Source organism: Pseudophryne corroboree, chromosome 3 (genome assembly GCF_028390025.1).
Source record: "Pseudophryne corroboree isolate aPseCor3 chromosome 3, aPseCor3.hap2, whole genome shotgun sequence".
NCBI lineage: Eukaryota > Metazoa > Chordata > Amphibia > Anura > Myobatrachidae > Pseudophryne > Pseudophryne corroboree.
Window position 1 is genome coordinate 803,224,284 of NC_086446.1, and position 13,051 is coordinate 803,237,334.

Genomic DNA, 13,051 nt, shown 5'->3' on the forward strand with positions numbered 1-13,051 from the left:
TCCAGTCAGCTCCTCCATGTGTCACTCCTGCTAGCACCCTCCTATGTCACTCCTGCCAGCTCCCCATGTGTCACTCCTGCTAGCACCCTCCTATGTCACTCCAGCCAGCTCCCCCATGTGTCACTCCTGCTAGCACCCTCCTATGTCACTCCTGCCAGCTCCCCATGTGTCACTCCTGCTAGCACCCTCCTATGTCACTCCAGCCAGCTCTCCCATGTGTCAGTCCTGCTAGCACCCTCCTATGTCACTCCAGCCAGCTTTCCCACGTGTCACTACTTCCAGCACCCTCCTTCATCACTCCAGTCAGCTCCTCCATGTGTCACTCCTGCTAGCACCCTCCTATGTCACTCCTGCCAGCTCCCCATGTGACACTCCTGCTAGCACCCTCCTATGTCACTCCTGCCAGCTCCCCATGTGTCACTCCTGCTAGCACCCTCCTATGTCACTCCTGCCAGCTCCTCATGTGTCACTCCTGCTACCACCCTCCTATGTCACTCCTGCCAGCTCCTCATGTGTCACTCCTGCTAGCACCCTCCTATGTCACTCCTGCCAGCTCCCCATGTGTCACTCCTGCTAGCACCCTGCTATGTCACTCCAGCCAGCTCCCCATGTGTCACTCCTGCTAGCACCCTCCTGTGTCACTCCAGCCAGCTCCCCATGTGACACTCCTGCTAGCACCCTGCTGTGTCACTCCAGCCAGCTCCCCATGTGTCACTCCTGCTAGCACCCTGCTGTGTCACTCCAGCCAGCTCCCCATGTGACACTCCTGCTAGCACCCTCCTGTGTCACTCCAGCCAGCTCCCCATGTGACACTCCTGCTAGCACCCTGCTATGTCACCTTTGCCAGCACCATCCATGTCACTCCAGCCAGCTCTCCCATGTGTCACTCCTGCTAGCACCCTCCTATGTCACTCCAGCCAGCTTTCCCATGTGTCACTACTTCCAGCACCCTCCTTCATCACTCCAGTCAGCTCCTCCATGTGTCACTCCTGCTAGCACCCTCCTATGTCACTCCTGCCAGCTCCCCATGTGACACTCCTGCTAGCACCCTCCTATGTCACTCCTGCCAGCTCCCCATGTGTCACTCCTGCTAGCACCCTCCTATGTCACTCCTGCCAGCTCCCCATGTGACACTCCTGCTAGCACCCTCCTATGTCACTCCTGCCAGCTCCCCCATGTGTCACTCCTGCTACCACCCTCCTATGTCACTCTTGCCAGGTCTCCCATGTGACACTCCTGCTAGCACCCTGCTATGTCACCTTTGCCAGCACCATCCATGTCACTCCAACCAGCTCTCCCATGTGTCAGTCCTGCTAGCACCCTGCTATGTCACCTTTGCCAGCACCATCCATGTCACTCCAGCCAGCTCTCCCATGTGTCAGTCCTGCTAGCACCCTCCTATGTCACTCCAGCCAGCTTTCCCATGTGTCACTACTTCCAGCACCCTCCTTCATCACTCCAGTCAGCTCCTCCATGTGTCACTCCTGCTAGCACCCTCCTATGTCACTCCTGCCAGCTCCCCATGTGACACTCCTGCTAGCACCCTCCTATGTCACTCCTGCCAGCTCCCCATGTGTCACTCCTGCTAGCACCCTCCTATGTCACTCCTGCCAGCTCCCCATGTGACACTCTTGCTAGCACCCTCCTATGTCACTCCTGCCAGCTCCCCATGTGACACTCCTGCTAGCATCCTCCTATGTCACTCCTGCCAGCTCCCCATGTGTCATTCCTGCTAGCACCCTCCTATGTCACTCCTGCCAGCTCCCCATGTGACACTCTTGCTAGCACCCTCCTGTCACTTCTGCCAGCTCCCCATGTGACACTCTTGCTAGCACCCTCCTGTGTCACTCCAGCCAGCTCTCATGTGTCACTCCTACTACCACCCTCCTATGTCACTCCAGCCAGCTCCCCATGTGACACTACTTCCAGCACCCTCCTTCATCACTCCAGTCAGCTCCTCCATGTGTCACTCCTGCAAGGACCCTTCTGTGTCACTCCAGCCATCTCCACCTTGTGTCACTCTAGCCCACCCTCATGTGTCACTAAAGTTCCCCCCACCAAGTCGTGCCATTGCTGCAGCCCCTAATGTGTTCTCTGTTTGCCAGTGGGTGTCTCGCCTCTAGTATCTGACTCTTTCAGTTTTCAGTCCTTGTAGTGCTGATGCGTGTCTGGCTGGAGTGCAGCGGTTTATGTATCTGTTGTGGTCACATGATTTAGAGTGTTGGGAGCCACATTTAACTAAAGAAAGAGCCTCATGCGGCTCAAGAGCCACTGGTTGGCCACTGCTGTACTACACGATTGGTCCCTTCTGTCCCTCTTCTCTTCCCTTTCCGAGGAACACTGGACTCCATAAATCCCCTCCATTTGAGGATCACCCAACTCTATCGAAGACCACACTGTCCAACTGGACCCTATTACAGATGCTTCGGCCTTAAATGGTGACCACACACACTCAGACCCTATCATACAGGCTCTGGTCCCAAATGGTGACCAGTTTTATTTATCCCATGAAGTGGTTTATATTGATTTAATAATTGTCCACCAGTTCTCTGTGTTGGTATTTCATTGGTTCATTTACCTATTATACCATATGACGCTGAACATCCAGTCTTGATTTATGTTTGATGACTTAATTGTACTCATATTATAGGGGTAATTCAGGTTGAGCGCAGAAGTTGGATTTATGCTTTCTTCTTGTATATGTGTTGGGAGTCCAGTGACGCTCTGTTGTACATCCTCACTGTAGCCACCAAGGACGCAGTAGTTCTCTATACCCCCTTCTGTTGTAATCTTCTCTACCACTTGTAAGAGGTTTGCTTCAGAAAGAATGACTCTACCCTCAGGTTGCTCTGTCATGTGGCTTCTTTATTCCTCCAAAAAATTGCCACATCACATTTGTTCAGCAAACACGGCTTCAGGGGCCTCCAGCTAAGCCCAAACTGACCCTCTCTGTCATCCAGCCATTAACTGGCATCTGATGCCCAGACCACTGGTTCCCACAAAACTCTGAGGTCTATTTACTACGTTTTGGATGGAGATAAAGTGGACGGAGATAACGTACCAACCAACCAGCTCCTGTCATTTTTAAACACAGCCTGTAACATGGCAGATAGGAACTGATTGGCTGGTACTTTATCTCTCTCAAAGGCTTGGTAAATAGACCCCTTTTTTCCTCCACATAACTAATTAGTCACACTTATGTAGTGCAGCTGTGTATATTACCTTTGATGTAGGATTCTTAACCCTACCTGCCATTTATCGTATGGAGTGAGGTTTTTTTTGAGCATCAGAATGTGGCAAAGTAGCCTCTTTGCCACAATAAGTTGTGCCTACTGGTCAGTTATGTGGTGGTGCACAGTTATGTGGTGGTGCACAGTTGTGCTCTGATTGTCCATGTGTTTTATGATTGGCAGCCACTAGCACTGGTTTTGCCTATCACTTTGAACATAAGAAAATTTGATTTGGTCCTGGATCACCTACCCGAGGCACCCCTGCAAGAGCCTTGTGGCACCCCAGGGTGCCTAGGCGCACAGTTTGGGAAATACTACACTAGAGAGAGACTCAAAAAACCCTCAAAGAAGCAGTCTGTGTAGAAGCCCTGTATTAGATACATTGTATTAAGCACGTCTCTAAAGTTTACTATATTATACAGTATAAGTATAAGTGCACCGATGATTGTAATTCACAAGTTATCAGAAGTCGCTCCGAAGTTAAATCCTTTATGTCTCAAGTGTGGCTGTGGCTGCTGTATAGAGGGTGTCGGGCCGTGCGGGGTAAGGCTATATGCTGATCATGTGCACCAAATGGTTTGTGCCTCAGCACTGCAGTCCGGAGGAAGTGGACTCCTAGCTTCCTTTATGCCATAAGCTTTGGCAGCTGCCAGCAAATGGGTGCAATACCGTGACTGGAGAAAGTGCTAGGCAATTCACAGGATGCCTAGGAAAAGACCCATCTCTGAGACCTATATAGTTACACAAATATAACATGTATTAGTCCACTGCAACAGTAGAATGAGTAGGTAATTGTGTACATTCCTGGTGGATATATAAATATATATATCTATAAATATATATACAATGTATGCAGTACTTACACTCGCTATGTAGGTGCAATATCTATTCTCCTGCTCTGCAACAATTCAGAATGTAAATTATTTCATCTTAACTTCCAGATGCTGTGTGCTTTGCTGCCAGTCGTATTCCTGCTGGGAGCTGTGAAAGGTAAGGGTCTTTGAGGCACTGTGGGGGGTAAGTGGGGGAAGGAACTCACTGCCTCACTGACAGCAGCATATCCCTGTCTCACTGACAGCAGCACATCCCCCCTCACTAACAGCAGAACGTCCCCGCCTCACTGACAGCAGCGCATCCCCTGCCTCACTGACAGCAGCACATCCCCGCCTCACTGACAGCAGCACAACCCCACCTCACTGACAGCAGCACATCCCCGCCTCACTGACAGCAGCACATCCCCACCTCACTGACAGCAGCACATCCCTGCCTCACTGACAGCAGCACATCCCTGCCTCACTGATAACAGAACATCCCCCCTCACTGACAGCAGCACATCCCCGCCTCACTGACCGCAGCACATCCCCACCTCACTGACAGCAGCACATCCCCGCCTCACTGACAGCAGCACATCCCCTCCTCACTGACAGCAGCACATCCCGCCTCACTGACAGCAGCACATCCCCACCTCACTGACAGCAGCACATCCATTCCTCACTGATAGCAGCACATCCCTGCCTCACTGACAGCAGCACAACCCTGCCTCACTGACAACAGCACATCCCCACCTCACTGCTAGCAGCACATCCCCACCTCACTGACAGCAGCGCACCCCTGCCTCACTGACAGCAGCACATCCCCACCTCACTGACAGCAGCACATCCCGCCTCACTGACAGCAGCACATCCCCACCTCACTGACAGCAGTGCATCCATTCCTCACTGACAGCAGCACATCCCGCCTCACTGACAGCAGCACATCCCCACCTCACTGACAGCAGCACATCCATTCCTCACTGATAGCAGCACATCCCTGCCTCACTGACAGCAGCACAACTCTGCCTCACTGACAGCAGCACATCCCCACCTCACTGACAGCAGCACATCCCCACCTCACTGACAGCGGCACATCCCCACCTCACTGCCAGCAGCACATCCCCACCTCACTAACAGCAGAACATACCCACCTCACTGACAGCAGCACATCCCCGCCTCACTGACAGGGGCACATCCCACCTCACTGACAGCAGCGCATCACTCCTCACTGACAGCAGCGCACCCCTGCCTCACTGACAGCAGCACATCCCCGCCTCACTGACAGCAGCACATCCCCGCCTCACTGACAGCAGAACATCCCCACCTCACTGACAGCAGCACATCCCCCCTCACTGACAGCAGAACATCCCGCCTCACTGACAGCAGCACATCCCGCCTCACTGACAGCAGAACATCCCCACCTCACTGACAGCAGCACATCCCCCCTCACTGACAGCAGCACATCCCTGTCTCACTGACAGCAGCACATCCCCCCTCACTGACAGCAGCACATCCCTGTCTCACTGACAGCAGCACATCCCCGCCTCACTGACAGCAGCGCATCACTCCTCACTGACATCAGAACATCCCCCCTCACTGACAGCAGCACATCCCCGCCTCACTGACAACAGCACATCCCTGCCTCACTGACAACAGCAAATCCCCACCTCACTGACAGCGGCACATCCCCTCCTCACTGACAGCAGCACATCCCCTCCTCACTGACAACAGCACATCCCCGCCTCACTGACAGCAGCACATCCCACCTCACTGACAGCAGCACATCCCCACCTCACTGACAGCAGCACATCCCCACCTCACTGACAGCAGCACATCCTCGCCTCACTGACGGCAGCACATCCCCACCTCACTGACAGCAGCACATCCCTGCCTCACTGACAGCAGCACATCCCGTCTCACTGACATCAGCACATCCCCGCCTCACTAACAGCAGCACATCACTGCCTCACTGACAGCAGCACATCCCCGTCTCACAGACAGCAGCACATCCCTGCCTCACTGACAGCTGCACATCCCCTCCTCACTGACAACAGCACATCCCTGCCTCACTGACAGCTGCACATCCCCTCCTCACTGACAGCAGCACATCCCTGCCTCACTAACAGCAGCGCACCCCTGCCTCACTGACAGCAGCACGTCCCCTCCTCACTGACAGCAGCACATCCCCACCTCACTGACAGCAGCACATCCCCTCCTCACTGACAGCAGCACATCCCTGCCTCACTGACAGCAGCACATCCCTGCCTCACTAACAGCAGCGCACCCCTGCCTCACTGACAGCAGCACGTCCCCTCCTCACTGACAGCAGCACATCCCTGCCTCACTGACAGCAGCACATCCCTGCCTCACTAACAGCAGCGCACCCCTGCCTCACTGACAGCAGCACGTCCCCTCCTCACTGACAGCAGCACATCCCCACCTCACTGACAGCAGCACATCCCCTCCTCACTGACAGCAGCACATCCCCACCTCACTGACAGCAGCACATCCCCTCCTCACTGACAGCAGCACATCCTTACCTCACTTCCAGATGCTGTGTGCTTTGCTGCCAGTCGTATTCCTGCTGGGAGCTGTGAAAGGTAAGGGTCTGTGAGGCACTGTGGGGGGTAAGTGGGTGAAGGAACTCACTGCCTCACTGACAGCAGCACATCCCTGCCTCACTGACAGCAGCACATCCCCCCTCACTGACAGCAGAACATCCCGCCTCACTGACAGCAGCACATCCCCACCTCACTGACAGCAGCACATCCCCACCTCACTGACAACAGCACATCCCTGCCTCACTGACAGCAGCACATCCCCCCTCACTGACAGCAGCACATCCCTGCCTCACTGACAGCAGCACATCCCCCCTCACTGACAGCAGCACATCCCCACCTCACTGACAGCAGCACACCCTCAGGGATTAACATGTGGGTTAATACCCACTAATTGAAATGGCCCATACAGCTAATTGAATATGATTTAAAAATATAAAATGTGCTCCAGTATTACAGTTCCAATACTGTTGGTTCTTTATATTTTTCAGTCTACAGTATTTGTTTTTTGAGTTAACGCTATAACCATCATTGTACTAGACTTGGGCAGGAATCTCTCCTCTGAGGAGAATGCAAGTACAGTATAGGACAGTGTACAGTATTAGGTACAGTAATTCCCCTGTTGTGGAAGGACAGTGTACAGTATTAGGTACATTAATTTGCCTGTTGGGGTAGGACAGTATAGGACAGTGTACAGTATTCGGTACAGTAATTTGCCTGTTGGGTAAGGACAGTATAGGACAGTGTACAGTATTTGGTACAGTAATTTGCCTGTTGGGGAAGGGCAGTATAGGACAGTGTACAGTATTCGGTACAGTAATTTGCCTGTTGGGGAAGGGCAGTATAGGACAGTGTACAGTATTTGGTACAGTAATTTGCCTGTTGGGTAAGGGCAGTATAGGACAGTGTACAGTATTAGGTACAGTAATTTGCTGGTTGGGGAAGGGCAGTATAGGACAGTGTACAGTATTTGGGACAGTAATTTGCCGGTTGGGGAAGGACAGTATAGGACAGTATACAGTATTTGCTACAGTAATTTGCCTGTTGGGTAAGGGCAATATAGGACAGTGTACAGTATTCGGTACAGTAATTTGCCTGTTGGGTAAGGGCAGTATAGGACAGTGTACAGTATTAGGTACAGTAATTTGCTGGTTGGGGAAGGACAGTATAGGACAGTGTACAGTATTTGGTACAGTAATTTGCTGGTTGGGGAAGGACAGTGTACAGTATTTGGTACAGTAATTTGCCTTTTGGGGAAGGACAGTATAGTACAGTATACAGTATTCGGTACAGTAATTTGCCTGTTGGGTAAGGGCAATATAGGACAGTGTACAGTATTCGGTACAGTAATTTGCCTGTTGGGTAAGTGCAGTATAGGACAGTGTACAGTTTTCGGTACAGTAATTTGCCTATTGGGGAAGGGCAGTATAGGACAGTGTACAGTATTTGATACAGTAATTTGCCGGTTGGGGAAGGGCAGTATAGGACAGTGTACAGTATTCGGTACAGTAATTTGCCTGTTGGGGAAGGGCAGTATAGGACAGTGTACAGTATTCAGTACAGTAATTTGCCTGTTGGGGAAGGACAGTATAGGACAGTGTACAGTATTAGGTACAGTAATTTGCCTGTTGGGTAAGGGCAGTATAGGACAGTGTACAGTATTAGGTACAGTAATTTGCCTGTTGGGTAAGGGCAGTATAGGACAGTGTACAGTTTTCGGTACAGTAATTTGCCCGTTGGGTAAGGACAGTATAGGACAGTGTACAGTATTTGGTACAGTAATTTGCTGGTTGGGTAAGGGCAGTATAGGACAGTGTACAGTATTCGGTACAGTAATTTGCTGGTTGGGTAAGGGCAGTATAGGACAGTGTACAGTATTCGGTACAGTAATTTGCCTGTTGGCGAAGGACAGTATAGGACAGTGTACAGTATTCGGTACAGTAATTTGCTGGTTGGGTAAGGATAGTATAGGACAGTGTACAGTATTTGGTACAGTAATTTGCTGTTTGGTTAAGGGCAATATAGGACAGTGTACAGTATTCGGTACAGTAATTTGCTGGTTGGGTAATGGCAGTATAGGACAGTGTACAGTATTCGGTACAGTAATTTGCTGGTTGGGTAAGAGCAGTATAGGACAGTGTACAGTATTTGGTACAGTAATTTGCCGGTTGGGGAAGGTCAGTATAGGACAGTGTACAGTATTCTGTACAGTAATTTGCCTTTCTGGAAAGGATAGTATAGGACAGTGTACAGTATTCGGTACAGTAATTTGCTGGTTGGGTAAGGGCAGTATAGGACAGTGTACAGTATTCTGTACAGTAATTTGCCTTTCTGGAAAGGATAGTATAGGACAGTGTACAGTATTTGGTACAGTAATTTGGTGGTTGGGGAAGGACAGTATAGGACAGTGTACAGTATTTGGTACAGTAATTTGCCGTTTGGGGAAGGGCAGTATAGGACAGTGTACAGTATTCGGTACAGTAATATGCTGGTTGGGTGAGGGCAGTATAGGACAGTGTACAGTATTCGGTACAGTAATATGCTGGTTGGGTAAGGGCAGTATAGGACAGTGTACATTATTCGGTACAGTAATATGCTGGTTGGGTAAGGGCAGTATAGGACAGTGTACAGTATTCTGTACAGTAATTTGCCTTTCTGGAAAGGATAGTATAGGACAGTGCACAGTATTCGGTACAGTAGTTTGCGTGTTGGGGATGGACAGTATAGGACAGTGTACAGTATTTGGTACAGTAATTTGCCGGTTGGGGAAGGACAGTATAGGACAGTGTACAGTATTCGGTACAGTAATTTGCTGGTTGGGTAATGGCAGTATAGGACAGTGTACAGTATTCGGTACAGTCATTTGCTGGTTGGGTAAGGGCAGTATAGGACAGTGTACGGTATTAGGTACAGTAATTTGCCCGTTGGGTAAGGGCAGTATAGGACAGTGTACAGTATTCGGTACAGTAATATGCTGGTTGGGTAAGGGCAGTATAGGACAGTGTACATTATTCGGTACAGTAATTTGCTGGTTGGGTAAGGACAGTATAGGACAGGGTACAGTATTCGGTACAGTAATATGCTGGTTGGGTAAGGGCAGTATAGGACAGTGTACAGTATTCTGTACAGTAATTTGCCTTTCTGGAAAGGATAGTATAGGACAGTGTACAGTATTCGGTACAGTAATTTGCCGGTTGGGGAAGGACAGTATAGGACAGTGTACAGTATTCGGTACAGTAATTTGCTGGTTGGGTAATGGCAGTTTAGGACAGTGTACAGTATTCGGTACAGTAATTTGCTGGTTGGGTAAGGGCAGTATAGGACAGTGTACAGTATTTGGTACAGTGATTTGCCCGTTGGGTAAGGGCAGTATAGGACAGTGTACAGTATTCGGTACAGTAATATGCTGGTTGGGTAAGGGCAGTATAGGACAGTGTACATTATTCGGTACAGTAATTTGCTGGTTGGGTAAGGACAGTATAGGACAGTGTACAGTATTCGGTACAGTAATTTGCGTGTTGGGGAAGGACAGTATAGGACAGTGTACATTATTCGGTACAGTAATTTGCTGGTTGGGTAAGGACAGTATAGGACAGTGTACAGTATTCGGTACAGTAATATGCTGGTTGGGTAATGGCAGTATAGGACAGTGTACAGCATTCGGTACAGTAATTTGCTGGTTGGGTAAGGGCAGTATAGGACAGTGTACAGTATTAGGTACAGTAATTTGCCCGTTGGGTAAGGGCAGTATAGGACAGTGTACAGTATTCAGTACAGTAATATGCTGGTTGGGTAAGGGCAGTATAGGACAGTGTACATTATTCGGTACAGTAATTTGCTGGTTGGGGAAGGACAGTATAGGACAGTGTATAGTATTCGATACAGTATTTGGTACAGTAATTTGCCCGTTGGGTAAGGGCAGTATAGGACAGTGTACAGTATTCGATACAGTACTAGGTACATTAATTTGCCTGTTGGGGAAGGGCAATATAGGACAGTGTACAGTGTTTGTTACAGTAATTTGCCTGTTGGGTAACTAATGGATTCTCTGATGTTCCAGGTGGGGAGATCTGTATTAACAGAATCGGCTGTTTCAATGACAACGTTCCGTGGGCTGGAACACTAGAGCGTCCGATCAGCCATTTACCATGGTCCTCAGATAAGATTAATACCCGCTTCCTGCTCTACACAAGGTCAAACACCAACAGCTTCCAGGTAGGTCCAGCGCAGACGCTTGCTGGTATTTTACCCATATGTGGGGCATGGGGAGGGAGGGGGTGCTTAGGTGGAATGCCACTAGAAAACTCAATGTTTTGTGAAAAGAATGGCCACCAGGGGCATAGCCACGCCTTCTGCATGCGTTGCCAAACCACCGGATTGTGGCGTTCACATCTCCTAGGGCTCAATGACATTCCCATATGCTGGCGCTGACTGATGGCTCTGTGAGACAGCGATCCCCCTGACTCTGTAGTTACATACATGTATCTGTGTGTTATACTGTAATTGTATGTAGACACGTGTATCTGTGTGTTATACAGTAGTTGTATCTGTGTGTTATACAGTAGTTGTATGTAGACACGTGTATCTGTGTGTTATACAGTAGTTGTATCTGTGTGTTATACAGTAGTTGTATGTAGACAGGTGTATCTGTGTGTTATACAGTAATTTTATGTAGACACGTGTATCTGTGTGTTATACAGTAATTTTATGTAGACACGTGTATCTGTGTGTTTTACAGTAGTTGTATGTAGACACGTGTATCTGTGTGTTATACAGTAGTTGTATGTAGACACGTGTATCTGTGTGTTATACAGTAGTTGTATGTAGACACGTGTATCTGTGTGTTATACAGTAATTGTATGTAGACATGTATCTGTGTGTTATACAGTAATTGTATGTAGACACGTGTATCTGTGTGTTATACAGTAATTGTATGTAGACATGTGTATCTGTGTGTTATACAGTAGTTGTATGTAGACACATGTATCTGTGTGTTATACAGTAGTTGTATGTAGACACGTGTATCTGTGTGTTATACAGTAGTTGTACGTAGACACGTGTATCTGTGTGTTATACAGTAGTTGTATGTAGACACGTGTATCTGTGTGTTATACAGTAGTTGTATGTAGACATGTGTATCTGTGTGTTATACAGTAGTTGTACGTAGACACATGTATCTGTGTGTTATACAGTAGTTGTATGTAGACATGTGTATCTGTGTGTTATACAGTAGTTGTATGTAGAGTAGACACGTGTATCTGTGTGTTATACAGTAGTTGTACGTAGACACGTGTATCTGTGTGTTATACAGTAGTTGTATGTAGACATGTGTATCTGTGTGTTGTACAGTAGTTGTATGTAGACATGTGTATCTGTGTGTTATACAGTAGTTGTATGTAGACACGTGTATCTGTGTGTTATACAGTAGTTGTACGTAGACACATGTATCTGTGTGTTATACAGTAGTTGTATGTAGACATGTGTATCTGTGTGTTATACAGTAGTTGTATGTAGAGTAGACACGTGTATCTGTGTGTTATACAGTAGTTGTACGTAGACACGTGTATCTGTGTGTTATACAGTAGTTGTATGTAGACATGTGTATCTGTGTGTTATACAGTAGTTGTATGTAGACATGTGTATCTGTGTGTTATACAGTAGTTGTATGTAGACACGTGTATCTGTGTGTTATACAGTAGTTGTATGTAGACACGTGTATCTGTGTGTTATACAGTAGTTGTATGTAGACACGTGTATCTGTGTGTTATACAGTAGTTGTATGTAGACATGTGTATCTGTGTGTTATACAGTAGTTGTATGTAGACACGTGTATCTATGTGTTATACAGTAGTTGTATGTAGACACGTGTATCTGTGTGTTATACAGTAGTTGTATGTAGACATGTGTATCTGTGTGTTATACAGTATTTGTATGTAGACACGTGTATCTGTGTGTTATACAGTAGTTGTATGTAGACACGTGTATCTGTGTGTTATACAGTAGTTGTATGTAGACACGTGTATCTGTGTGTTATACAGTAGTTGTATGTAGACATGTGTATCTGTGTGTTATACAGTAGTTGTATGTAGACACGTGTATCTGTGTGTTATACAGTAGTTGTATGTAGACACGTGTATCTGTGTGTTATACAGTAGTTGTATGTAGACACGTGTGTCTGAGTGTTATACTGAAGTTGTATGTAGACACATGTATCTGTGTGTTATACAGTCGTTGTATGTAGACTCATGTATCTGTGTATTGTACAGTAGTTGTATGTAGACACGTGTGTCTGAGTGTTATACTGAAGTTGTATGTAGACACCTGTATCTGTGTGTTATACTGAAGTTGTATGTAGACACGTGTATCTGTGTGTTATACAGTCGTTGTATGTAGACTCATGTATCTGTGTATTGTACAGTAGTTGTATGTAGACACGTGTGTCTGAGTGTTA

The 13,051-nt window shown here is 48.0% G+C and overlaps 1 protein-coding gene across 1 annotated transcript in view; it reads left to right on the forward strand.

Annotated features, from left to right (window-relative positions):
- The first annotated feature begins 6,593 nt into the window (after positions 1–6,593).
- LOC135057447 (pancreatic triacylglycerol lipase-like) overlaps positions 6,594–13,051 on the forward strand; it is a 35,491-nt gene continuing 29,033 nt past the window's right edge. Inside the window, exons 1-2 of the mRNA XM_063963339.1 lie at positions 6,594–6,642; positions 10,661–10,815. Of these exons, the coding sequence (XP_063819409.1) occupies positions 6,594–6,642; positions 10,661–10,815 (204 nt within the window). The remainder of the gene's footprint in view (positions 6,643–10,660; positions 10,816–13,051) is intronic.